The 27,619-nt window shown below is 45.1% G+C and overlaps 1 protein-coding gene across 2 annotated transcripts in view; it reads left to right on the top strand.

Moving 5' to 3' along the window:
• The first annotated feature begins 1,487 nt into the window (after nucleotides 1–1,487).
• usp30 (ubiquitin specific peptidase 30) overlaps nucleotides 1,488–27,619 on the top strand; it is a 37,582-nt gene continuing 11,450 nt past the window's right edge. Inside the window, exons 1-11 of one of the 2 annotated variants that reach the window (XM_078554439.1) lie at nucleotides 1,488–1,609; nucleotides 2,939–3,048; nucleotides 7,685–7,867; nucleotides 11,475–11,578; nucleotides 14,918–15,016; nucleotides 16,656–16,701; nucleotides 17,437–17,531; nucleotides 19,812–19,871; nucleotides 22,530–22,616; nucleotides 24,494–24,568; nucleotides 25,924–26,134. In XM_078554439.1, coding sequence (XP_078410565.1) covers nucleotides 1,530–1,609; nucleotides 2,939–3,048; nucleotides 7,685–7,867; nucleotides 11,475–11,578; nucleotides 14,918–15,016; nucleotides 16,656–16,701; nucleotides 17,437–17,531; nucleotides 19,812–19,871; nucleotides 22,530–22,616; nucleotides 24,494–24,568; nucleotides 25,924–26,134 — 1,150 coding nt within the window. In that variant the 5' untranslated portion in view covers nucleotides 1,488–1,529. Of the gene's footprint in view, nucleotides 1,615–2,938; nucleotides 3,049–7,684; nucleotides 7,868–11,474; nucleotides 11,579–14,917; nucleotides 15,017–16,655; nucleotides 16,702–17,436; nucleotides 17,532–19,811; nucleotides 19,872–22,529; nucleotides 22,617–24,493; nucleotides 24,569–25,923; nucleotides 26,135–27,619 lie in introns of both variants that reach the window. The other variant, XM_078554440.1, reaches the window with a different exon arrangement.

Genomic DNA, 27,619 nt, shown 5'->3' with positions numbered 1-27,619 from the left:
ATATTCAAACTCTCAACTTATGTAAAAATGCAAATGTTAGATCTAACCTATTCACTTGTACCTCAAACCTAACACTTCTATCCTATTCATGTTTTAAACCCTCCAGACAACCAATCTCCTAGTAACCTTTGCCAAGCTTAATTAAATGATTTACACACATGCACACACAGACATACAGCCTTCTTTATGGAATAAAAATATTCCCCTAAAATATTAAAAAGAATAACATCCATTCTCACACTATGTAAGTCAATTTGCACTCAGCGTGGGCCCATGTGGTGGTGGTGTTCCCATGCATCTGCCACCCTTGTCCTTCTAGGTGATAGAGGTTTGGAAGGTGCCTTGGTGAGTTGTATGAATGAACTAGATTATCTGTTGGTGGAGAGATAGATATTGACCAGGACACTGGGGAAATCTCTCCTTGTCTTCTTTGAATCGTGCCATGGGATCTTTTTTGTCCAATCCCAGTGGGGGCGGGGGGTGGGGTGGGGGGGTCAGTACTACACTTCAGTATCAGCCTAGTTTCATTCATAGGATGCGAGCGTCGCTGGCAAGGCAGGCAAGCATTTAGTGCCCATCCCTAATTGCCCTTGAGAATTTGGTGGACTGTGTCCTTGAACTGCCGCAATTCATATGGTGTCATTGCACCCACATTGCTGTTAGGAAGGAAGTTCCAGGATTTTGACCCAGCGACAGTGAAGACACAGTGATAAAGTTCCAAGTAAGGATGGCATGTGGCTTGGAGAGAAACTTTAAGTTGGTGGTGTTCCCATGCATCTGCCGCCCTTGTCCTTCTAGGTGATAGAGGTTTGGAAGGTGCTGTCGAAGGAGCCTTGGTGAGTTGTCGCAGAGCATCTTACACATTGTTGCCACTGTGCGTCGGTGTGGCGGAAGGAGTGAATGCTGAAGGTGGTGGGTGGGGTGCTGATCGACATTATGTGCATACAGGAGGGAAATTTACTCATTCTGTCAGCATTGAATCTCCCCCATCAATGGACATCCCTACAAAGATGGCTTTCCTTGATCGGCTGGCTATCTGAAACTCACATAAATCCCCATCATCACCATTTAAGAGTTTCCAAATCAAACTCCTCAGAAATCTCTCTCAGGTGGAGAGTGCCTGACATTTCCTAACTGGGTTGGGATGGGATCCTTGCTCCTTGGCCAGGTGGTGGTGGAGGAGGAGGAGGAGGAGAAGGGGGGCGGGGAAAACACTGACAGCGCCACCCAGCGGGCGGGAGGACCGGACACTACACCCCACTCGCACTCCTCCACAGGGTCCAGCTTGTCTGCTCGGACACTCATTGGCGCGCGGGGGTGGGTGCTGGCAGCTTTTTAGTCCGGGCGGCTCTCCGGCAGGTTTTGTCGGTGCGACTTTTGGTTCCGCATCCGCCGCCCGAAGGGGGGGGGGTTTTCCTCCCGTCCCCTTCCCCCCACCCCCACCTATATCCCCCATCCCCCCCTCCCCTCCCCCTCCTCCCATCCACCCCCGTTGCTGGGAGGCGTGCGCCGGGACGGGAGCGAGGGGGATGCGGAGTGGAGCCGGGGCCCGGTCGGAGGCTGGTGACAGGCTGGTCCGGGAGTTCCTGCAGAGCGGAGCGGCAGTGAGGTGAGGTGAGGCCGGGCCTGTGTGTGTGTGTGTGGGTGTGGGGCGAGGGGGCGGGGACGCTCATCCTCGCCTGGCGGGGGGGGGGGTGGTGGTTACTGCTCCCGGGCACCTTGATAGTTAAAACCCGGGCAATGTCGGCCCCTAGACCGCAACCGTTTCATTTAAACCCGCGGTGGGCCGCTCTTTATAAATTTTTTTTTTGGGGGGGGCGGGGAATGCCAACGAGCTATTCGACTGCAGGAGGCATCGCGGCTCAGTTTGTTTTGGTTCAGCGTCTCCTTCCAGGGGGTAGGAGGAGGGGAGGAGGTTTTCCTCTTGCTATCCTGCTCCTTTTGGGGGTTTGCTGAGAGGGCAGCTGTCCCAAGCCCGTCTGAGATCACTCAGTGGGTGGGGGTGGGGGTGGGGGGGATTGGGACCAACCCGCCCATTCTTTCAGAGAGCCAACAGTGGCTCAGTGGGCCGAATGCCTTCCTCCGAGGTGCTGTATGAGCCTGTGCACTCAGCACTGACGAAGGATTGAACTTTTTGAACCAGGTGGATGGCTCGAGTTCCTGGAGACAGTATTTTGAGAAGATCACTGGGTGCCAGGACGGATTGCCCGAATGCACCCGTGGCATTCTGACAATCAACAAGTGCCTCCCCCTTTTTATAACAAGGGCAGTGCGTGAGGGAAGGTGCCGCTGTCTAAACTGAAAGTTATAGAATACTGAGAATTTTTGGAAATCAATTGCCCTGGCCAATTCCTCAGCTAAAAAGAAATGTCTGGCTGTCATATTATTCCTGTTTGTGGTCGTTATGTTATTGCTGTTTGTGGGAGCTTGCTGTGTGCAATTTGGCTGCACTTCAAAAGATACTTAATTAGCAGTAAAGAGCTTTCAACACACTGAGGTTGTGAAAGATGTAATCTTCCAGAAAGAGTAGTGAGGTAAAATTCTTGGAATTTAAGAAATAAATGAGTGCTAGAGTGGGTTAAATGTTAGGATGCCTCTGAATGGGTGAATTAAAATGGGCAGAATAGGTCTCCTCAACTGCAGTGATCTTGTGAATCACTTTGTATTATTCACTTATCTGGATAATTTTCTGATAATTAACTCCAAAGGCCTGTTGCTGGCAAAAATAATATGCAGTTGTTGCTTTCAATGTATTTTCCGATATATGTCCAAGTCAGAATGGTGCGGGGCTTGGAGGGGAACTTGCAGGTGGTGGTGTTCCCATGCACCTAATGCCCTCGCCCTGATGGGGCGGAAGGGCTGCAGGTTTGAGAGGTGCTGTCGAGAAAGGAGTGAGATTTGGCAACAGGAAAATAAAAATCAGTTTATTATTTTACAGAAATAGAATGATGAAGAACTGGGGTGTTATTGGAGGAGTAGCTGCAGCCTTAGCAGCGAGCATCTACGTATTGTGGGGACCAATTACCGAGAGAAAGAAACGCAGGAAAGGTACTGTACAAGAAGAATGTGACTGTCAGAAATCACTTGAAGTGTTCACCCTTTCTTTCCCTTCTTATATTTTATGACCTCTGTTCTCTGTTTGACTGTCTTTATTTTTTATTCTTTCATGGGATGTGGGCATCGCAGGCAAGGCCAGCATTTGTTGTCCATTCCTAATTGCCCGTGAACTGTGTAGCTCACTAGGCCATTTGAGAGGGCAATTAAGAGTCAACCACATTGCTGTGGGTCTGCAGTTGCATGTAGGCCAGACCAGGTAAGGATGGCAGATTTTCTTCCCTAAAGGGACATTAGTGAACCAGATAGGTTTTAATGACAATCAATGATAGTTTCATGGTCATTGCTGAGACTAGCTTTATATTCCAGATTTTATTAACTGAATTTAAATTCCAGCTGCTGCGGCGGGATTTGAACCTGTATCTCCAGAGCATTAGCCTGGGCCTCTGGGTTACTAGTTCAGTGACATTACCACTATGCCATCATCTCTCACCACGTGTCCCACCTCTGCCAGTGCTTGAGCCTGAGCATTCATGCCTCCTTCCATTATATAAGACAGATAGCTACTTTTAAACAGTCTCAACCCCTTTTTCCCAGACTTCTGGCATAGCTTGATGTGGCAGAATGTGTCTTTTCTGTTGTGAATTCTAAGCGTACGAAGCTACTGTGAGTGCAGCCTGTATCCAAGTTTACTGTCTGCCTGATATAGCTTTAGAAATCAATGTAAACTATGCACAAATATTGACAGATACTGTTGCTCAGAAATAAACTGGTTGCATTTGGCCGTTCTGATTTGTGCCTTGTGATCTATGTCATTTGGCAGTTTATTTTTCCTCATCTGGTCTCCCTAGCACATATCAAGTATTTAAAGGGGGTGTTTTTTTTTTATCAGAATCTTTTGAAATTAAATGGTTATGATTAACATTAATGATTTTTTTTTAATTCGCCAATTTTAGGTATTAGGAGAGTTGTAGGAAGAGCCTAGCATTTTGCTTCTATGAATTAGCATTGTTCTCCTTAGAATAAAGGCTAAATCATAAAAAGTAACAGCAAAAGTTAACCCTGCCGACCCCTTGAGCCTGCTTCACCTTTCAATAAGATCATGGCTAAACTTCTACCTCAGCTCCATTTTCCTCTCTATCCCCATATCCCTTGATTCCCTTAGCGTCCAAAAGCCCATCAGCCTCAGTCTTGAGTATACTATTCAAATCCCTCTGGGGCAGAGAATTCTGAAGATCCACAACCCTCTGAGTGAAGAAATTTCTCCTCATTTCAGCTCTAGTTGGTTGACACCTTATTCTAAGTCTGCAACTCTAGTTCTAGACTCCCCGGCCAGCAGAAGCAAACTCTCAGCATCATTTAAATTTTTGCCATTGCTTACCTATTGACATTTTAAAATCTAATTTCCCCATCTACCTAACCAATTTACCCCTCATACCTCCGACATTGGCATTGTTTAAAATTAAGACTCTGGTTTTGGACTTAACCATGTCATTTTCAAAGTTAATTTGAAATTCTAACATATTATGATCAGTCTTCCCCAGAGGACCTATTACTATAAGGTTACTAATTAGCCCTGTCTGATTACGCAACACTAGATCGAAAATAACCCATTCCCTCATTGGTTCCTCAAGAGAGGGAACAGATTTAACAGAGGTGTTCAAAACCACGAAGGGTTTTGATATATTAAAAAGGAGAATCTGTTTCTAGCGGCAGGACAGCCCAGAGGACACTGATTTAAGTTCATTGGCAAAAGGAGCAGAGGGGAAATGAGAATTTCTTTTTATGCATCGAGTTATGATGATATGAATGCACTGCTTGCAAGGGTGGTGGAAGCAGATTCAGTAGAAACTTTCCAAAGGAAATTGAATAAATACCTGAAGAGGACAAGCTTGCAGGGCTATGGGAAAAGGGCAGGGCAGAGCAACTAATTGGATAGCTCTTTCACATGGGTCAGTCATCTCGGCTCCAGGACATCACAACCGGAGATCCTCAGGGTAGTGTCCTAGGCCCACACATTTTCAGCTGCTTCATCAATGACCTTTCTTCCTTCATAAGGTCAGAAATGGGGATGTTCGCTGATGATTATGCAATGTTCAGCACTGTTCGCAACCCCTCGGATACTGAAGCAGTCCATGTTCATGTGCAGCAAGATCTGGACAACATTCAGGCTTGGGCTGATGTGTGGCACGAATGTTACTTGTCAATTAAGTGCCATCTCCAACAAGAGAGAAACTAACCATCGCCCCTTGACGTTCAATGGCATTACAATCACTGAATCCCTCACTGTCAGCATCCTGGGGGTTACCATTGACCAGAAGCTGAATTGGACTAGCCATATAAATACTGTGGCTATAAGTGCAGTTCAGAGGCTAGGAATCCTGTGACGAGTAACTCGCCTCCTGACTCCCCAAAACCTGTCCACCTCTACAAGGCACAAGTCATAAGTATGATGGAATATTCCCCACTTGTTTGGATGAGTGCAGCTCCCACAATACTCAACAAGCTTGACACTGTCCAGGCCAAAGCAGTCCGCTTGATTGGCACCACATTAACAAACATTCACTCCCTGCACCACCGATGCACAGTAGCAGCAGTGTGTACCATCTACAAGATGCACTGCAGGAATTCACCAAGGCTCCTTAGACAGCACCTTCCAAACTCACGGCCACTAACATCTAGAAGGACAAGGACAGCAGATAGATGGGAATACCACCGCCTGGAAGTTCCCCTCCAAGTCACTCGCCATCTTGACTTGGAAATATATCGCCGTTCTTACCAGTTGCTGGGTCAAAATCCTGGAACTCCCTTCCTAATAGCACTGTGGGTGTACCTACACCACAGGGACTGCAGTGGTTCAAGAAGGTGGCTCACAACCACCTTCTCAAGGGCAACGAGGGATGGGCAATAAATGCTGAGCCCACATCCCGTGAATGAATAAAGAAAAAAAACAAGGCAAGCACAGGTACAATGGGCCAAATGGCCTCCTACTTTGCTGTATTATTCCCTGAATCTGGCTCAGAGTGGGAAAAATTGAGCATCTCTTTTTGCCTGTTGGCTGTACCGATCCTATTTAAAATGGGTTTGGATGGTCTCAAACCCAGTGACAGTCATTGTAGGCCCCCCATGTTTGGGCATTAATTGGTCATCATAGGGTGGATAAGTGTTTCAACTGGTACAGTAGGGTGTGATGTTCCAATTTTGATACAGGGCATATGTGCCTCTCTCAGCATCTTACTGTGTAGCACCTGACCTTCGGAGTGCTTGCTGCAGAGACTGGGCACCTGCAGTAGGAGAGTGTTCCACGTCCTAGAGCTGTCATCCCTTGCCCTGAGCGGAAACATTCACAAAACGAACAAGACACTTTCCGCTTCCCTTTTCTTGACCAGTGCGTTCCGAAGGCATTGTCAGGATGTGTTGTCTTCAAGGAGCCAGTGAGGTCGACCGGCTGTTAAGGTCTGAATTATTGTAGTCATCGATCAGGGGAGGATGATTCAGCATTGACTAATTCAGCTAATTCAGCTCTGTCAAATGGTCAGGCTCAGTAACCTTGCCAAGCTAACGCTCCCCTAGTGTTATTATCACTTCACATTTAAGCAAAAAAAAAGTGTTTTTAAACAATCAACCAGCATGGATGGAGCAAAACAGAAAGATGGTTTATGTTAAATCATGATTTTTTGTAACTGTTTAATATTTAAAAGTAATCCTGATGGTAAGACACTCTTTTTCTCTCTATCTCTCTGTCTCTCTCCTCCCTTCCTCACCACCCCCCACCCCCTCCCCCAACCCCACCTCACACTCTAAAATTCTTAAGCGCTGAGGCAAAGTAGCTTGAAGGAGACATCGATTCTGACAGAGTGAAGCAGCCGAATTAACATTCGGAGAGACAAAACTCAAACTTCTAGCTTGTCTCTACGCTCCCTTCAGAAGAGCGGTATTTACAGTGGGCTGGGTGGAGGAGGACTGGATAACAAGGCTTCTCAGTCAGGGAATGTGGATTTCTTCCTTTTATTATTTACTATCGGACGAATATTGCTTAAGGTTGGACTGCAGCATGTTCGTAATATGTAGATGTTAACATGCCCTGCTGCTTTAAGACCACTGCTCCTGTACTGTCCGTGGGAACCCAAGTAATTGTAGGTAATTTTATAATTCCTCAGGTCAATTAGAAGTCAGTAAATGCCTTGTAAATTTCCACTTACCGGGTGAAATGACCTGCTTTTATTTTAATCATTGCCTTGCATTTGCAACAAAGTGTTTTGAATGTGGTGTGACAGATACGCAGGACTTTTTCAAAAGAAAATATATAGATTTGGCTCATATCCAGACTTGGACTGCTCGTGGATTCCCGTTCCCTGGCAATCCAGCCCTTAGTGCCAAAGGAACTTGTGCCTCTTACTCACTGGAAGCCTGGAAAGGACGGTTCTGAATGTTTTTATCTCTTCGATGGACCTGTGCTAAATCAGAGCATTTAGATTTGTTAAGCTTTGAGATGTATGCAACGTAAAAGGAGCAGTGATTTAAACATTGTGGCTGTGACGCCTCTAAGCAGCCTGATTTTATTAATGGGGCAGTTTATTAACTAATTTGCTAAGAGCCAATTGTGACATTGGATATTGTTCTTTTCCAGGCCTAGTTCCGGGCCTCTTGAACCTTGGAAACACTTGCTTTTTGAACTCCCTGGTCCAGGGTCTGGCTGCTTGTCCGTCCTTCATTCGCTGGCTCGATGATTTTACCAGGCGTTACAACCTGGACAGTCCACAGGAAGAGCGTTGTCCATATCTCTCTGTCACGCTTCTCCGATTACTCCGAGGTGAGATACTGAGCGGGAAGGGGACAAGGTAAAGATCAAAGTTCTGAAATGGCTAAGGTGCAGGTCCTTTTCTTTGGTGGAAGTCAGAAGTAGCAAAAGCAATCTTGACCAACAAAAATATCCATTACATGTTCACCTTTTAAGGTTGGTCATAGCATTGTGCCCTTCTATCATCATTCATAGCATACGAGTTTCGCTGGCTAGGCCAGCATTTATTACCCATCTCTAATTGCCCTTGAGAAGGTGGTGTAGGTACACCCTCAATGCTGTCAGGAAGGGACTTCCAGTTTGTGACCCAGCGACAGTGAAGCAACAAGTGATATAGTCCCAAGTCAGGAAGGTGTGAGACTTGGAGGGGAACTTGCAGGCGGTGGTGTTCCCCTGCAGCTGCTACCCTTGTCCTTCTAGGTGGTAGAGATCTCAATAGGTGGTAGAGATCTCAAGTTAGGGTGGTGCTGTCGCAGAAGCTTTGGCGAGTTGCTGCAGTACATCTTGTCGATGGCACACACGCTGCACTGTGCATTCAGCCAAGGCTGAGTTTTGTTTAACCCACTGTTTTATTCAGTCTCTCAAAGTCCCTCCTTTATCTCCTTGAGGGTTATTCAACTACCATTCATGAAAGACAAATGACTGACCAGATTTCATAATGTTTCGTTCAGGGTTTGATCTTAAATGGCTACTCTCTGTATTTTCTGCATTTATTTCAGATTTGTTATTTTTGTTCACAAAAAAAATCTTTGGAAACTATTGGTTCTGTGGATAATTTTCTTCATGCGTGTCTCCCCTGTACTTGGTGTCTTTCAACCCAGAAGCTCGTTGAGAGAATTCATGGGCACAGAACTGTGTCATTCTGTACTTCCTGGGTTCGGACTTGGAGTAAGATGCTGGTTCTCAGCAGCTTCGTTTGGAGACTCTTAAAGTGAGGGAGGGGTAACGAGACAAAACCAAAATACTGCGAATACTGGAAATCTGAATTAAGAACAAAAGAGGCTGGAAAAACTAGGGAGTTCAGGCAGCGTCTCTGGAGAGAAACAGAGTTAACATTTCATGTCAGTGACCCTTTGTCAGGAGTTCTGATGAAATAGTTCTGGTGAAAGGTGCAACCTTAACTCTGCCAGGAAAAGGTAGTGGGAGCAGATTCAGTAATGATTTCCAGAGGAAATTGGATCAACACTTGGAAAAAAAATCTGCAGGGCCCTCGTGACAGCAGGTGAGTGGGACTAATTGGATAGCTTTTTCAAAGAGCTGGCACGAGTGTGATGGGCCGAATGGCCTCCTTTTGTACTGTGTGATTCGATGGTTGTGGATTTCTGTCTGTCCATTCTATTTCAGGATCTCTTTCATTTTTCTTCTGTTGGTTAAAGTTAAAAAACAGAATCATTTTAAAGGTTGAACTATTCAGGAGTCAGCAATTTGTTCTTTCCCATTTCCTTGCCTTCTCTCCTAAGGGTGCCAACTCCTGCTTGGGTGCAGTCCAGTGGGAGCCCGCAACCCTTCTGCCAAGTGGGTACCCTTCACGTTTGAACATAGCTGCCACCACAACTAAGCCTGATCTGATAACCACGCACAGGGGTAAATGGGGAGCAGTCAGATGTTAATGCCTTGTCAATTGCATTGTTAAGGTTTGTTAATGTTATGTCAATTCTATTGTTAATGTTAAGCGAAACAGGTGATGGGTCATTTGTTCTATTCAAAAGAGACTATAAGTAGGGCGTATCCTTGGCCACCTGGTGCCAATGGGGTGGGCGGGCAGAGGACCTCCTCGTAAGCCTGCTCCTCGGCCTGGCCAAGGTGGCCATCAACAGGTCCAGGCAACGGGCAGTTGTCTGAGCCGACTGCCTGCCCCTCTCCTCCTGCGGCTGTGTTTGCAGCCGGGTGGCCCTGGAGAGGGAGCTCTCTGAGAGAGCTATCCAATTAGTCCCACTCACCTGCTCTGTCACTAGGGCCCTGTGTACACTAGAGGCCTGCTGTGATTGGTGGGCACCACAGGGGCTGGGGTGCATCATTGCCCCACAGAAATGATATTTTGATTTGATTTCGTAAGTTCCCTTTGATGTTTTGTTTTGGTTACAGTGCCCCACCAGGGGTCTTCACCCCCTCTGATCTATTGATTTTTTTGTTTAATTTATTGATTGATATTTCACTAGAAGAGTCTATAATTGGGGGATATCTTTGGCCACCTGATGTGGAGGGGGGCCAGGCAGTGGGGAGGACCTCCTTGTAAGCCTGCTGCTGGACCTGGCCAAGATGGCCATCAACAGGCCCAGGCAGCAGGGGTTCATCCGACTTGACTACCTGCCCCTTTACCACAGCAGTGTCTGTGGCTGGTTGGCCTTGGAGAGTGAGCACGCAGTGTCCACCTTGAGGCCTTCTGCGATTGGTGGGCACCGCGGGGGCTGGGGCGCATCATCACCCCCGAGAACAATATTTTGATTTGATTTTGTAAGCTTCCTTTGATGTTTTGATTTTTGTTACAGTGCCCCATCAAGGGTTGTCTACCCTGCCCCCACCCCCCACTTTCGTTAGTTTGATTTATTGACCATTTGTTGTATTAAAAGAGAATATGATTAGGGGATATCATTGGCCACCTGGTGCAGGGGTGGTGGGGGTGGCAGGCAGGGTGGTGGACCTTCTTGTAAGCCTGCCCCTGGGCCTGGTCAAGGTGGCCATTAACAGGTCCAGGCAGCGGGCAGCTAAAGGGGTTGTTAGACCCGATTGCCCCTCTTCCGCGGCTATGTTCATGCCCGGGTGTCCATAGAGAGAGAACACGAGGTGTCCGCTGGTATGTTTGAGGCTTTCTGTGACCGATGGGCACTGCTGGAGTGCATCATCAGTCCCAGGAACACCATTTTAATGTAATTAGACAAGGTTCCTTTGTATGTTTTCTTTTTGTTACAGTGCATCTTTAAGGGGCTATCACTCCTGTTAATAGTTTATTTCATTGTTTTTTTTTTAAAAAGAGCATATAAACAGGGGATAGCTGGACACTGGGTTGTGTGGCAGGAGAGCTGTGAGACTGAATAAGTCAATTAACTCTCTTAATAAAGAAAAACTCGGTGTCTTGGTTTCGGCTTCATCAACCAGCTTGGTTAACATCAGAAACTGATGGACCTGAACTGATTGTCCTTCCCTTCTCCAGCTCAGCAGCACTGAGGTGAATTGTGGTGCCTCTGTTGTCATCCGATTAAAGTGAGCTGACTCAGCACAACCCAGGGATTGAATAGTGAGCAACTTTTTTTAATAAACCTTTCTCTACCTACAACAGACTGGACTATTTCATTTGCTAGTGGTTTGAAATGCAGTGTGATTTTCCTGGCAGGTTCAAGAATTCAACAGCATAATTCCTATAAGTCTTGCCAATTGTTTGTCAGTATGTGCAAAGCATATTGATCAACATAGACGTATAAATGTACTTCATTGTCTGTGATATGCTTTGAGATAAAAAGTGCTATAGAAATGCAAGACCCCCTTCCTTTAGATGAAATGCTGCATTTCCATTGAGCTGTGGTGCAGGTGCATGGCTGAGTGCTCCTGATGGCTGGGTGAATTGAGGGGCAAGGGGATAGTCGCACATTGCGTGTTTTATTTTCTCCTTTTCTGCTGCCAGTATTATCCAATGGGGACGAGACTGCAGAGGATGTGGTGGATGCAGGAAGTCTCTTGGAAGTCTTGAGGATGTACAAATGGCAAATGTCTTCATTCGAAGAGCAGGTAAACAGTAGGACATCAAAAGGCCTTTATCCCTGGAATCATTCTTATGAATCTCCTCTGTACTCTCTCCAATGCCTTCACATCCTTCTTCAAGTATGGCACCCAGAACTGGACGCAGTACTTCAGATAAGGCCTAACTAGTGTCTTATACAAGTTCAACATGAGCTCCTTACTTTTGTACTCAATGTCCCGACTAATAAAGCCTAAGATACTATATGCTTTATTAACTGTTCTCTCAACATACTGTGCCATCTTCAATGACCTATGTACGTACTCACCGAGGTCCCTCTGTTCCTGCACTTCCTTTAGAGGCTTTCCCTTTATTTTGTACTGTCTCTCCATTTCTTTCCTACCAAAACGAATCATCTCACACTTTTGTGCATTGAACTTCATCTGCCACTTGCCTGCTCAATCTACCAACATGTCTTGTCCTTTTTGAAGTTCAAGATTATCCCCATCAGTTGACAACATTTCCAATCTTCATATCATCTGCAAATTTTGAAATCATGCCCTGCACACCACAGTCATTAATATAGATCAGGAAGAGCAAGTGTCCCAACACTGCCCCCTAGGGAACTCTACTGCAAACCTTCCTCCAATTCTGTTTGCTGTCACTCAGTCAATTTCTTATCCAAGTGCTTACTTTCCCTTTTATTCCATGACCTAGAATTTTGTTCACAAGTCTGTTGTGTGGCACTGTATCAAATGCTTTTTGAAAATCCATATACACCACATTAACAGTGTTTCCTTTATCAACGTTCTCTGTTACCTCCTCAAAAAAACTCCAGCAAGTTAGCTAAACATGTTTTTCCCTAATGAATCCATGCTGGCTTCCTTTAATTATCCTGCACTTGCCTAAGTGATTATTGATTTTATCCCCGACAATAGTTTCAAGAAGTTTGCTTCCCAACGGAGGTCAAATTGACTGGTGTGTAGTTGCCAGCTTTATCCTGGCACCCCTTTTTGAACAAGGGTGTAACATTTGCAGTTCTTCAGTCCTCTGGCACCTCCTCTGTGTCTAAGGAAGACTGAACGATCACTAGTGCCTCTGCAATTTCCACTCTCACTCCCCTCAGTACCCTCGGATGCATCTCATCCGGTCCTGGTACCTTATCTATTTTAAGTAAAGATAGCTTTTCCAACAGTACCTTCCTCTCAATTGTAAGTTCTTCTGGTGTAGCAGTTACCTCCTCTCTCACCTCGGCCTGGGTAGGATCTTCTTCCTGTGTAAAGACAGATGCAAAGTGCTCATTCAACACCTGCGCTATTTCTCCAGCCTCTACATGCAAGTCCCCTAATTGGCCCTCCTCTTTCTTTTATCACCCTTTTATTATTTACATGCTTATAGAAGACCTTGGCATTCCCTTTTATGTTTGCTGCCAACCTCTTTTCATGTTCTCTCCTTGTTTTTCTTATTAGTTTCTTCACTTCCCCTCTGGTCCTTCTATATTCAGCCTGATTCTCCATTGTATTTTCTACCTGACATCTGTTGTACGCGCACTTCTTCCTTTTCATCTTCACCTCTATCTCTCTCGTCATCCAGGGCACTCTGGATTTATTTGTCCTACCTTTCCCCTTCAAGGGAATACACCTTGATATTTCCTGCAATACGTTTTCTTTGAAGGTGGCCCATTGTTCAGCCACCGTCTTTTCTGCCAATATTTGATTCCAACTCACTTGACTTGGATGCCTTCCCATCCCATTGGCTTTCCCTCAGTTAATTATCCCTACTCTGGATTGTTCCCTGTCCTTTTCCATGATTAACCTAAACTTTATGATACCATGGTCACTGTCCCCTAGAGGTTTTCCCACTGATATTTGATCCACTTCGGCCAACTCATTCCCCAGAACCAAGTCCCAAAATGCATGTCCTCTCATTGGAAACATACTGCTGCAGAAAATTATCTTGATCACATTCCAGAAACTCACGCCCCTCTTGTCCTTTTGTACTAATCCTATCCCAGCCTATATTTGGATAATTGAACCTGCACCTCTGTAATTTCTTTGCAAACTTGTTTCTCCACATCCCTTCCACTAGTAGGTGGTCTATGTACTACACCAATCAATGTTATTGCACCTTTTTCATTCCTTAGCTCTAGCCAGAGAGATTCCATCCTTGACCCCTCTGGAACACCCTTTCTCTCCAGTACTGTAATGCCATCTTTAATCAGTTTTGCCACCCTTTCTTCCCACCCCCCCACTCACCCCACTTATCATCCTTTCACCCTTTCCTGTCTCTCCTTGTATGCAGGAATATTTAACGCCCAGTCCTGCCCTTCTTTGAGCCAGGTCTCTGTTATAGCAATAATATCCTAATTCCATTTGTACACCTGTGCCTGCAGGTCACCAATCTTATTAACCACAGTCCATGCAGTCACTTGCATGCCCATTAGCCCTGATTTAGGCTTTTTTACTTTCCCCCTTATTCTAGCCCCATCTAATGACTTACTATTGCCTATATTCTGGCCCCATCTAACGACTTATTGTTGCCCACTCTAATTCTACCAAACTCTCCAAGTATTCTATCTACTTTGATACTACTTTCTGATATATCCTCATTATCAGTTGATACTTCACTACTTCCCACTGCCAGTTTTTCTCCTCTGCACTCTAAATTTCCTCCCAGGTTCCCAGCCCCCTGCCAATCTAGTTTAAACCCTGCCCCACAGCACTAGCAAACCTCCTCACGAGGACATTCGTCCCGGTCCTGCTACGGTGTAACCCGTCCTTCTTGTACAAGTCCCACCTGCCCCAGAACCGATCCCAATGCTTCAGAAATCTAAAGCCCTCCCTTTTACGCCATTTTTCCAGCCAGGTGTTTAACTGCTCAACCTTCCTATTCTAATACTCACTAGCACGTGGCACTAGGAGTAATCTTGAGATTACTGCTCTTGAGGCCCTGCTTTTTAATTCCCTTCCTAACTCCCTAAAATCTGCTTTCAGGACCTCATCCCTTTTCCTACCTATGTCGTTGGTCCCAATGCGGATCACAACCTCTGGCTGTTCACCCTCCCCCAAAAGAATGTCCTGCTCTCTATATTGTCATTCATAGCAATACTGAGGGTCATTTACGTCATTTCACCTCTGTACCATTACTGAAAGCTATTGGCTCTTTGAGTTTCTATGACTGATATCTGCGTTCTGTGTTATGTTCACATGCTTCTACTTTTAAACAACGGCCTGGCAAAATGGGAAACTTGTCAATTCCTGCCAAAGCCCACCCTAAGCCATTCCTTCTGGCGTACAAGAGTGCTCGTTTCTGTCACATCTCACTCTTTCCCTGACCCCTTTTTCCTGTTTCCACTGAGCAGTGCTGTTCTCCTCGTCTTGTGTTTGCAGGACGCTCACGAGTTGTTTCACGTTCTCACCGCGGCTCTGGAAGATGAGCGGGATCGTCAGCCTCGAGTTGCACATTTATTCGACGTTCAGTCTCTGGAGGTAAAATGGCTTTTTACACTGGGATTGTGTTCTAGTGGTTGCAAACGTAAGTACAGGACACGTGGTGAGCGGGGCTTGTTGTGCTTTAAGAAAGTCCACTACCCCCTTTTGTTGTGTCCAAAAACTGAATTGGGCTTTTAAAGAGAAACTGTGTACAAGCGCCAAATAGTCCGATTGCAATTGTTGCTGTGTTTCAGCATTTTTCCACAGGAAGGATTTGGAAGTAATTCACGTTTATGAAGCATGTTTTAATTCAAAGTGGGTTCAAGCAGACATGCACTGCAGCTGCTCAGGTGAAGAGGAGGGAGGGGGGTATTTTCTTGATAATGAGCCATGTGTTGAAAATGTGTATTAAAACTGGTTGACCAGATTGTGAAATATTGCTGCTTCACTTTGAGCCGAGAGATTAAAAGTCAATCAACTCATCCCGCACTCTTTAACTTGAGATGGTTCCCCATTCATTTTGAAAATAACAGGAGATGGTTTATACGGGGCCCAGAGGGGAATGGGGAGGGAACGGAGAATGGGGAGGGAAAGGGGAATGGGGTGGGAAGATGTACCTGTTTCCCTGAGCAGGAAGAAGTCAGAGGGACAACCTCCCATTTCCTGCAGACACTGAAAATAAAGGGGCAAAGACCACCCAGGAATCCAGCCCAGTTCAGCCTGTGGTGGGAGTGTGTGGGCCCAGTGAGGGAAAACTTTGGGCTTGGTTAGCTAAAATCAGAGCCTGATAAAAAGTTAAGCTTGCTCACTCATATGGAATAATATGGCTTGGTTTTTATGTATTCATGAGCTGGGATTTGAGGCTGTGAATTCAGTGAGTTATGATTATATCTCTCACTTTACATTCCTTCACTGCCTGTAAAATAAAGCAGCTTAACAGCAACTCACAGTTAATGTGAAAATATGTCCCAACACATTTCACAGGCTAATGAAGGAGATATAGGGGTGGGTGACTACAAGGTTGATCAATGTGGTAGGCTATAAGGAGCATCTTAAGGGAGGGCTGAGAGGGGGAAGAGGTTTTGGGAGGGAACTTTGGAGCGTAGGGTCTACTCCACTGAAGGCATGGCTGCCAATGGTGGGGTGAGGGAAGTGGGGGGATGGACAAGAGACCAGAATTGGAGGAATGTAGAGTTGTTGGAGACTTGTAGAGCTGGAAGAGGTCACAGAGATAGGGAGAAGTGAGGCCATGATTTGAACATGAGGATTAGAATTTTAAATTTAAAATCTTGGCGGACTGGGAGGCAATGTAGGTCATTGAAAGGGACATGATATACAGTTCAGGGTGCAAAGTGGTATAATTATGACAACTCCTGCCCCGGCCTATACCATTGTTTAAGTGGATACTCAACAGTACAACTGCTGTTCTAAATGCTACAGGTACCAAATACACTTAACCTAAGAGAATACCAGACTATAAATGTGTTACCTGTTCACAAAAGGTCACTCACTCACACTTGTGCAACCAGACCCCAATGTGCATTTTTGACAAAGACCCCAAACACAAGGTCATTTCAAACCCTGTTGAAACACATGTTTTTCCTACCTGATTCTTGACTGAAATGAACAAATTCCTTAAACCAAAAAGTATTTTGCCTTGCGCCAGCTTTGGTAATCTGTATCTCTGGTTTTGTAGACTCCGCCAGAATCGCAAGAAAATCAGCTGAGCTGCAGGAGCCGAGGTAAAAAATCTTTGTTCTAAATTGAACTTCAGTAATGTATGTTCTCAATCCAACTGTGTTAGTAAATAACTCTGCCCAGCTGGGGACTGAGCAATGATAACGGCGTGACTGGAGAGGCTAAAGCTATAAATTTTCCAGGCAATGAGATATAACACTTGCTGCCTGCATATATTGGAAAATGGTAGGATTGAGTTCTGATCTGAAGGAATACATCATGATAAAGGCTCACTGTGACTGTGGCTTTGAATATTGAGCTGAAAAAAATAGCCCTGCGTTCAATTTTTAAAAAGCATGTTACTTGTATGTTTATTTTAAAAGTCACCCTTAACCTAGTAAAATGTCCCAAGGTGCTTCACCAGCATTTATCAAACAAATTTTGACACTGGGTCACGTAAAGTGATAATGAGACTGGTGACTAAAAGTTACCAAAGGCCTCGCCTTGAGAAAATTCTCTGCAAGATGTCACAAATGTTTCTTTATCGAATTGGAGTGCAGATGCACTCAGTCCAAAGATTACACAGGAAAGTCCTGATAGTTAGTTACTTGTTATTAGCCTTTTCATGCAACCTTCGTTTATCGCAATTCAATTTCCATCTGCCTCTTTGGGATCGTTTTGTGTCTTTTCCTTTTTACAGCAGCCATTAAAATTGAACTCCACTAAGTTTCCTGATGTGTTTTGCAGGAGGTAAAACAAATCTTATCACCGTTAATTCACATTTTCTCTGATTATTTAAGGGCCTTTGCTGCCACCACCAAGTCCCTGGAGGTCTCAGCATCCGTTCCACGGCCGACTGACCAGTAACATGGTGTGCAAACGGTGCGAGCAACAGGTGGGTTCATGTGAGGAAAGAGGTGACTTTACCTAACAGCGACTGAGCTTGGAGAGAGTGTAGTGTAGATTTACCAGAAGGACATCTGGACACCAAGGGATAAATTACAAGGAGAGATTACACAAACTAAGGTTGTATTACATGGAATTTAGAAGGCGAAGGGTGATTTGATCGAAGTTTACAAGATACTAAGGGGAACAGATAGGGTAGATATAGAGAAACTATTTCGGCAAGCTAGGGGGCACAGTCTTAAAATTAGGGCCAGACTTTTCAGGAGTGAAATCGGGAAACATTTCTACAAGCAAAGGGTGGTAGAAGTTTGGAACTCTCTTCCACAAACTGCAATTGTTGCAAGATCAATTCTACATTTTAAAACTGAGATTAATATCTTTGAATAACAAAAATCTATTGAGGGATATGGAGCGAAGGCGGAGTTAGGTTGCAGATCAGCCATGATCCCACTGAATGGCAGGACAAGCTCAAGGAGCTAAATGGTCTATTCCTGCTTCTATGTAAACACACATGAGTTTTTAAGCTTCAAATGGTGCATTTTAGTTACCTACTGAAGTTCTAGCATGAACTATATTTCTTTTCTCATTTTGAAAATCAGATGTTTGAAACATAAATGCTAACATCTGAGCTTGCAGTGATGTCCAAGTGCCACATCAACCCCTACGTTGCTAATTAACTGACTTACACAAAAGCATTGCTGGACTTACTCCCATTAGAAACCCTTGTGGGTAAGAACAAGTGGAAAGAAGAGAATTGTGGATGATTGAGGTTGTTCGCTATCACCATTGCAAGTGCATTAGTATTGAATTGTGTAGAATTACCCCAGAAACAGGCCATTCAGCCAACTAGTCTACACGGGCGTTCATGTTCCTTAAGAGCCCCTCCCACCCCATCAACATCTAACCCCATCAACATAACTTTCTATTCCTTTTTCCCTCCATACGTTTATGTAGCTTCCTCTTGAATGCATCTATGATATTCCCTCGACTAGTCTTTGTGGTAGCGCATTACACATTCTGAGCACCCTTGTCAAAGCCCTTCCTCCTGGGGCAGAATTTTGCCCTGGTCGGGAGGGCTCGGCAGGGGTGGGCGAGAAGCCGCCTGCGATCGGGGCCGGACCGCGATTTCACGCTGACGGGCTAATAAAGGCCCGTCCAGCATGAAGTGTGAGCGGCAGCGCTGAGTGCTGCTTGTGGGGGTGGGGGGGTGGGGGGGGGTGGAGGGCGGTGGGTGGGAGGAGGGGGAGCACGATCTTTGTGGGTGCGCGCTTGAAAATCTTCCTGAGACACGGGCCTGCCTCAGGGAGGTGAACATTTTTCAAAATTAAAAAATAAAGATGTTAAAACTGTTTTAAAACATGTCCCCTTCCATGAGCAGGGACGTGTTATTAATTCAATTTTAAGATTTTTTATTTGCTGTTGGAAACCTCATCCCACGTGTGGATGAGGCTTCCAAAAAAAAAAGCAAAAGCTGCTTGGCCTTTTCGCCTGCCCGCCAACCATAAGGTTGGACAGGCAGGAAACATTTCTTTTCATTACCTCAATAGGTCTTTTAATTGTCGACAGGCGTGCTGCCAACTCCGGCACGTGCCCGCCAACTGAAATAGCACACGCATGCTCAATGATGTCGGGACGCTCGCCTGGTGTCATTTTACGCTCGGTTGGGTTGGTTACACACCCGCCTGACAAGCTAAAAATTCAGCTCCTGAACTCTGAACTGGATTAGTGGCATTTTTACAGAGCCTAGAGTGGGTCGAGGCCCCGAATTTTGGACTTACCCCACAAGTGGAAACATGTTCGCTATGTCTACCGTTTCAAACACCATCATAACTTGTATGAGACTTTGTAAACCTGCGAAGGAATGGGCCATACAAATCCCCCCCTGTTTTATGCAGAGGACAAGAATACTTGTTTTCTGTTTATTGAGAGCTACAGTCCTGAGCCGTGACTTGCTCTAAACCACTTGTAATGCACGTTCACGTGCTGATTTTTGCTTCATTTCATTCGCTCACACATCGTTTCTCTTTCCCTCGTCCTGGCTCCGTAGATGGTGAGCTGTGAATTCAGAACAAATGGAGCAGAATGCCCCTGCTAAGGTTGCAAATAAAGATGAGGGAGGGAGATGGACTGCTACTGCCCTCCCTCCGCTCTCTGGCCATCGTGTATTATGCAAAGCGCTGGTATAGGGAAAGACTCTACCACATTATCACTGGCTTTACCACTTTATTGACTTTATCATGTTATTATTGGCTTTGCATTTTCTTGTCAGAGTCCTGTGAGGTACGACACATTTGACAGCCTCTCCCTCAGCATTCCAACAATCACGTGGGTATGTATTGCCTACAATTTATTTTATGCTGATTACATTGTATTATTTCTACTGATTACAAAAAAATGATTCATTGTGGTGTAGAACTATAACCAACTTCAGAGACTTGAGCACAATAGTCTAGGCTGAATCTCTCGTGCAGTAGCTCACTGTTGGAGGGAGTGTTTTTCAGATGAGATGTTATCTGCCCTCTCGGATGGACACATAAGGTTGCTAGGCATTTTTTCAGAGTCGCAGGCGAGTTTTCTCCAGTGTCCTAGATAACATTTGTCCCTCAACCTACATCACTGAAACAGATTTATCTGTTTATTATCACATTGCTGTTTAAGACCATAAGAAATAGGAGCAGAAATTAGGCCATTCGGCCCATCGAGTCTGCTCTGCCATTCAATCATGGCTGATGAGTTTCTCAAACCCATTCTCCTGCCTTCGCCCTGTAACCTTTGATCCCCTTACCAATCAAGAACCTATCTATCTCGGTCTTAAATACACTCAATGACTTGGCCTCCACAGCCTTCTGTGACAAAGAATTCCATAGATTCACCACTCTCTGGCTAAAGAAGTTTCTCCTCATCTCTGTTCTGAAAGGTCTTCCCTTTACTCTGAGGCTGTGCCCTCGGGTCCTAGTCTCTCCTACTAATGGAAACATCTTCCCCACGTCCATTCTATCCAGGCCTTTCAGTATTCTGTAAGTTTCAATCAAATCCCCCCTCACCCTTCTAAACTCCATCGAGTATAGACCCAGAGTCCTCAAACGTTCCTCATATGTTAAGCTTTTCATTCCTGGGATCGTTCTCGTGAATCTCCTCTGGACCCTCTCCAGGGCCAGAACATCCTTCCTGAGATACGGGGCCCAAAATTGCTCACAATATTCTAAATGTGGTCTGACCAGAGTCTTATAAAGCCTCAGCAGCACATCCCTGCTTTTATATTCTAGTCCTCTCGAAATAAATGCCAACATTGCATTTGCCTTCCTAACTATCGACTCAACCTACAAGTTAACCTTAAGAGAATCCTGGACTAGGACTCCCAAGTCCCTTTGCACTCCAGATTTCTGAATTCTTTTCCCATTTAGAAAATAGTCTATGCCTCTATTCTTCCTACCAAAGTGCATGACCTCACATTTCCCCACGTTGTATTCCATCTGCCACTTCTTTGCCCATTCTCCTAACCTGTCCAAATCCTTCTGCAGCCTCCCCGCCTCCTCAATACTACCTGTCCCTCCACCTATCTTTGTACCATCTGCAAACTTAGCCAGGATGCCCTCAGTTCCTTCATCTAGATCATTAATGTATAAAGTGAAAAGTTGTGGTCCCAACACTGACCCCTGCGGAACTCCACTAGTCACCGGCCGCCATCCTGAGAAGGACCTCCTTATCCCCACTCTCTGCCTCCTGCCAGACAGCCAATCTTCTATCCATGCTAGTACCTTGCCTCTAACACCATGGGCTCTTATCTTACTGAGCAGCCTCCTGTGCGGCACCTTGTCAAAGGCCTTCTGGAAGTCCAAGTAGATAACATCCATTGGCTCTCCTTTGTCTAAATAAATGCTGGCCTAGCCAGTGACACCACATCCCATGAATGAATAAAAAATAAATAAAGCACTATGGCGGTAAATGCAGGTTTTTCTTCTAAACGAATGAAGTTAGCTCACCAGTTTGGTACCAAAGAGTGGGGAAGAGGAAGGATGTTGGCTTCAGAGTGGGAACTGAGGTTTGAGACAAGTCGGGGGGAGATCAGTTGAGTGCAAGAGCAGGGGCAGCAGGGCAGGACGGGAGGGACTCGGGTGGGGAAGACTGGTATAAGCTTCGAAGGGGACCAGAGAAGGTAGTGATACAGGCCCCAGAAAGGGGTAAAGAGGAGACATGATGAGCGCAAAACAATGGGATTAAATCAAAATAACTTATTTTTGGGGGAAAAAATGAAGTTGAAAACAAGGTTTTGCCTGTGGAGAAGAAAATGAGTGCTTGGATACTCTCATTGCAATGTTTCATACATTACAACAGTGACTGCACTTTAAAAAAAAAAGTGCTTAATTATCTGTAAAGCTCTTTTGGGATGACCTGAGGTCCTGAAAGGTGCTATGTAGATGCAAGTCTTCCTTTATTTGAGCCGCATTGCCATCTAGTGGCTTAGGTGTGCAACTCCATTGTCACAGGTATCTGATTGCATGCAGTTTTCCCATTATAAAGTGTTGATTTGCTTAGTTAGGGTTTTGCCATTAGTTGTAGCTTATGTGGACAGTTTGTAAATGTTAATAATTTGAAAAAGAGAAATAAGTGTTTACTCCATTTACCCTTTGTTAGTATCTATGCTTCTGGCAGCATATACACTCTGTTCAACTATGTAAAAGACTCCATGATTCCATCAACACACTTATCATCGGATATATTGTCATGGTTTAAATAGGATTGCAGGTGACTGGGAAGTGGAGATAGAGGAAGCAAAATAAACCAATTACTTGCTATTCAGCTCACTAAAGCTGAAAAGTGACTTTACTAATTGATAGCTACACTTTTTCTGTCATGATTATCATGGATGATGGTAATAATGGAGGAAACTATCTAAATGTAAATATTGTGGCTGTTACATTGAGCTGGTGTGTCTGCTCTGTGCAGAACTGGTTTTAAATGACCTGTTATTTTTCTACCTCTCCAGGGCAGACCTATGACACTGGACCTCTGCCTGCAACACTTCATTTCCTCGGAGTCCATTAAAGATGTGGTGTGTGAGAATTGCACTAAGGTGAACAGCACTCCCATCTATTCCAATTAACACCGGTGATGGTTTTTGGACAAAGTAGAAGAACTCTGCACGTAATGGACACGTGATTCTTATTGGGCAGATAAACTTTGGCCACCTAAGGTGGTGGTGCCAGCTTGCAATGAGGTTTATGAGTGAAAGAAAGTCAGAAATATTTTTATGGATTAAAAATAGAAATAAGGTCCTTCCCCTGATGGCTCAGTTGGTAAATGCTGGATCTCACTGGCTAGGGGCGGGATTTCCCAGCCCCGTTCACTGCCAGGATCGTCCGGTCCCACCGAAAGTCAATGGACTCCCACCACGACGGAGCCAGAAAATCCCAGCCTAGGATGGTTTGAGGTTCGATCCCTGGTCTATCTTGATTTAGTTAATCTCCAGGTAGAACAGTGAGAATTGCACTAAAGTTGGCTCTAAGTGGCTAAGAGGAGGGGGAAAGATATTACTTGGGGTTCCCACTTTTGAGATGTTGACCTCCACTGGGAAAACATGTTTGTGGAAATCAAGTAAAAACATGGGCTGTGATGCTGCCAGTGGTTGAACAGCTAGCTAATGCTCACTGTCTAAGCCGTGACATATGAAGCATAACTATGACAACAATTCCAAAGATTTAGAGGGAAAAAGGTGCTAAAATTAATAAAGCTGAAAGATGATGTGCATGCATTGCTGTAGACAATTAGCCATGAAGTTGTTACCGAGCAGTATGATAGCATAGTAGTTATGTTACTGGACGCACAATCTAGGGGCCTGAACTAATTCGAACATACGAATTGGAAGCAGAAATAGGCCATTTGGCCCCTCAAGCCTGTTCCACCATTTAATAAGATCATGACTGATCTGATTGTAGCCTCAACCCCACATTCCGCCTATCCCCGATATCCTTTGATTCCCTTGCTAGTCAAGAGTATGCGAGTGCAAATCCCTCCACAGTAGCTGCAGAATTTAAACTCAGTTAATTAAATAAACCTGGAATAAAAAGCCAGTATCAGTAATTGGGAACATGAAGCTACTGGCTTGTTACTAATTGTTCATTGGCAACCTTTACAGAGAAAAATCTGATGTCCTTACCCAGTCTGGCCTATACATGACTCCAGCCAGACCCACGGCAATGTGGTCGTCCCTCATACTGCCCTCCGAAAAGACCTAACAAACCATTCAGTTGTAATCAAGAGGGTGGCTCGCCACCACTGTTTCAAGGGCCACTAGGGATGGGTAATAAATGCTGGATGCAAGCGACACCCACATCCTGTGAATGAATCAAAAAGAAACCTAGTTTACCACGAGAATCATTTCACTAACACCTATACTCTTCAAGCTACCTTATTGTCCGTAGCCAATACTCCACTTGTTAAGCTGGTGAACAGTCAAGTCCAAACCGAATTTTTAAAAAGAAAACTTACAAATTTAATGAGTCGTGTGCCATTATGGAGCCCCAGAAAGATAGCCCAGCATGAATCTGAGCTTTCAGGAGAGATGGGGTGAGGAGTGTAAAGGATAAAATCTAGGTATGAGCATTAGACAGCCCGTCTAACTGAGGCCTGTGTGTTCATCTGGTTTATTCAATAGACTGCCTCAGGTGCGGTTTCTGAAAATACTGCAGCCGGAAGGCGTCAGATGTTGTGTTGGAAGCAGCTCCAAAATGCCCGATAGACAGAAGTTAATTGTGAATCTCGAATAACCTTGGACGTGTCAGGAGAACAAAGCGCTAGCTGGAGGGGGAGAAATGGAGAGGGAGAAATGGGAGTGTGAGTTGATGGTCCACAGCAACTGACCTCAGTGTGCAATGTGGAAGTTAGAAGTTTGCTTGCGTTTAAATGTTTTTCTCCGTTCTGACAACGCTTTCCGTTCTTATGCAAATCCAGGCGGGAGAAACGCTGAGCGGGCAGACTGCAGAAAACCAGAGGACAACCTTCATCAAACAGCTGAAAATCGGAAAGGTGAGATTTGCATCAGTGGCTGGATCTGCTGCCTGTGAGTTTGATGGTTATGCCACTGAAAGGCAAAAAGAAAATTGGATCCCATTTGGGAGAGAAGAGACTTTGTGACGCTGAAAACACTGAGCAGGTCAGACAGTGTCAGTGCAGAGGATAATGAGGTGAATGTTTCAGGTCTATAATTCTTTGTCAGAACAACTCTGGTGAAGGGTTATTCAATCTACAGTGTTAACCCTACCATTCCTTTAGAGATGCTGCAGAATGCTTCCAGTATTGTCTGTTTCTATATGGCACTGCTGAACCCTCAGCTGCACTCGGCATCAGAATTGTGGCATAAACGCCACTTCTGTTTGATCGATGAGTTTTCAACAATCTCCCATTGCCTCCCACCCTTCAGTTTGGTTTTGTCTCCTAAGTACTTACTGATTCGCAGGTATCTGCCATCTTCCAGTGCCGCTCAAGGAGCCATTATTTATGTGTGAGCTTAGATAGCGACGTCAGCAGCTCACTGACAGCAGCAGAGTGAGAATCACAGCTGAACCACGTCCCTTTCGCGCACAGCATTCCCACGTTTATTGGGAGTCACCAGTGTTCAGGAACTAAAAAGATGACAGGTTTCCCCCAAGCCCACACCATACGTCCCTATTCTCGTTGTGATCAGCTAACTCAGCAAAATCTGGTGATAGAATCTGGAGCTTTCCTGCTCAGTGTGGCTCAGGTCCATGTTGGCAACGTTTTCCTGAGTTTTTAATATTTTTTTTTTAAAGAAAGTAAAGAACTCATCCAGGGTAATCATAGGAAGAACAAATTGACCCCAGCCCACTTGGGTTAGAGAAAGGCAGAGTGAGGCTCACTGATTGCTCTGCAGCAACTGATTACTGTAAAGTGTACCAGTGCACAGAGATTGGGCTGTTTATAATGCTCTGTCTAGGCTCTGTGCTCCCCCAGTGGGGGCCTCTTGTGCACCCCTGATTTTCATCACTTCTTCATTGGCGGCCATGCCTTCGGCTGCCTGGGCCCTAAGCTCTGGGATTCCCTCCCTAAACCTCGCCGCCCCTCTACCTTTCTTGCCTCTTTTTAAGATATTCCCGAAAGTTTGACCAAGGCTTATGGTCACTTGTTCCAGGTTTTACTACATCAAAGGTGCTATATAAATGCAAACTGTTGCAAGCTCACATGTTATTAGCCTCCATGAGAGGGAAACTGATGCTTAAGAAACTGGATCCCAGCTGGGGCCAATGCCATTAGGTGAGAAAACACATACAAAAAAAAAACAGGGACAGTGAAGACCATAGATGTGCTGTACTTTCCAATCCTTGCGTCCTAAGGTTTTCTCATTTGACCTTTTTCTTCCTAAGCTCCCTCAGTGCTTGTGTATCCACCTGCAAAGGCTTTCGTGGTCCAACCATGGAACCCCCCTGAAACGCAATGAGCATGTGCAGTTCAGCGAGCTCCTCTCACTCGATATCTACAAGTACCGCAGCCCATCTCAGAGGCCGGGCCACCGCAGAATGAGCAGACCTGCCAGTACAGGGAGCTTACCACGTATGCTGGAGGAGACCAAGACAGGTACTCGATGTGTTTTTTATTTCTTCTTTCATGGGATGTGGGCGTGGCTGGTAAGGCCAGCATTTGTTGCCCACCCCTAATTGCCCTTGAACTGAGTGGCTTGCTGTGCCATTTCAGAGGGCAGTTAAGAGTCAGCCACATTGCCATGGGTCTGGAGTCATATGTAGGCCAGACCGGGTAAGGATGGCAGATTTCCTTCCCTAAAGGACATTGGTGAACCAGATGGGTTTTTAGTACCAATCATTGATAGTTTCACGGTCACCATTACTGAGACTAGCTGTCAATTCCAGATTTATTGAACTTAAATTCCACAGCTGCCATGGTGGGATTTGAACCCATGTCCCCAGGGCATTAGCCTGGACCTCTATTATTAGTCCAGTGACATCAGTCCAGTGACACTAACGGGAAGCTCACCAGGCAGCATCTGAAATCGACAATGTGATGCTTATTTCACTTCAAGCTCTTTTTTTTTAAATCAAGGATTTTCATATTAGAAGTTAATTCTTTTGGAGTATTTATGATTCTGTTAATGTACCTACTCCAGAGTTATAAGAGATACATTTTATTCCTCAAATTCTCTCCACTCCTCTTTTTTCCCCCTCAAGAGACAGATCTCGTAGGTCATCACAGGCACCTTCCACCTACCCCACCCAAGTGGCTATTCCTCCTGCAGAAACAGGCTGTTCTGCCATGGAGGCTGCTACCTATAAGATCAATCTTGCCTTCCCACAGCAAACTCATTCCAATGGTTGAGCCAGATCTGAGGTAGAACCAGGAACTCTAGCCCTGTCCATGGGATGTCGAAGCTAACTGTGTGGCTCCCCCACCATTACCTCTTTGTTGAGCTGTAAGCAGCTAGCCCTCAGCTCTGGTGTAGTGAGGCTGATCACCACTGCTCACCCTCCCCTCCACGCATTGCCCTTCATCACCTCCTCTTAGCTGATGATATTTCCCAGCCAACTCGGCACAGAGCCAAAGGTCAAAACTGTTGTTATGACGTGGCGCATGATGTGTGCCAGGTGGACCAAACCCACAAGGGAAACTTGGTCGCACTATCACAATGGTTTTGTAATTTGTATTTACTAGGAGATATGTGCACTGAATTCAGAAGTAATAAGTCCACCAAGACCTTTAAGATTTTAAAAATTAAATTAAAATAAAATATTTATTAACAAAATAAAAGATATCAAGCACATGTATAAGACTACAATTACTATTGTAATAACTCCTAAAATTCCTAATTAACCTGAACCCCAGTTACACTCCCTTTAAGGCAACGGCCCACAATAAATTTTAGATTTAAAATAAACTCAGCAAGTTAACACAATACCCTGGACAGTGGAATTCCAAATGGCTTTTCTCCAGCTTCAGTTTCATTAAATAGCAGTCATATGCACAAATGCTGGAGGCTTCATTAAGGTTATTTCACACACTCCTGTTAGATCTTACATGGCCTTCTGGCACACAACCTTTCATTCTCCTTTA

This window comes from Cetorhinus maximus, chromosome 12 (genome assembly GCF_964194155.1).
Source record: "Cetorhinus maximus chromosome 12, sCetMax3.hap1.1, whole genome shotgun sequence".
Classification (NCBI taxonomy): Eukaryota; Metazoa; Chordata; class Chondrichthyes; order Lamniformes; family Cetorhinidae; genus Cetorhinus; species Cetorhinus maximus.
This window is presented reverse-complemented; position numbering and strand designations above follow the sequence as displayed.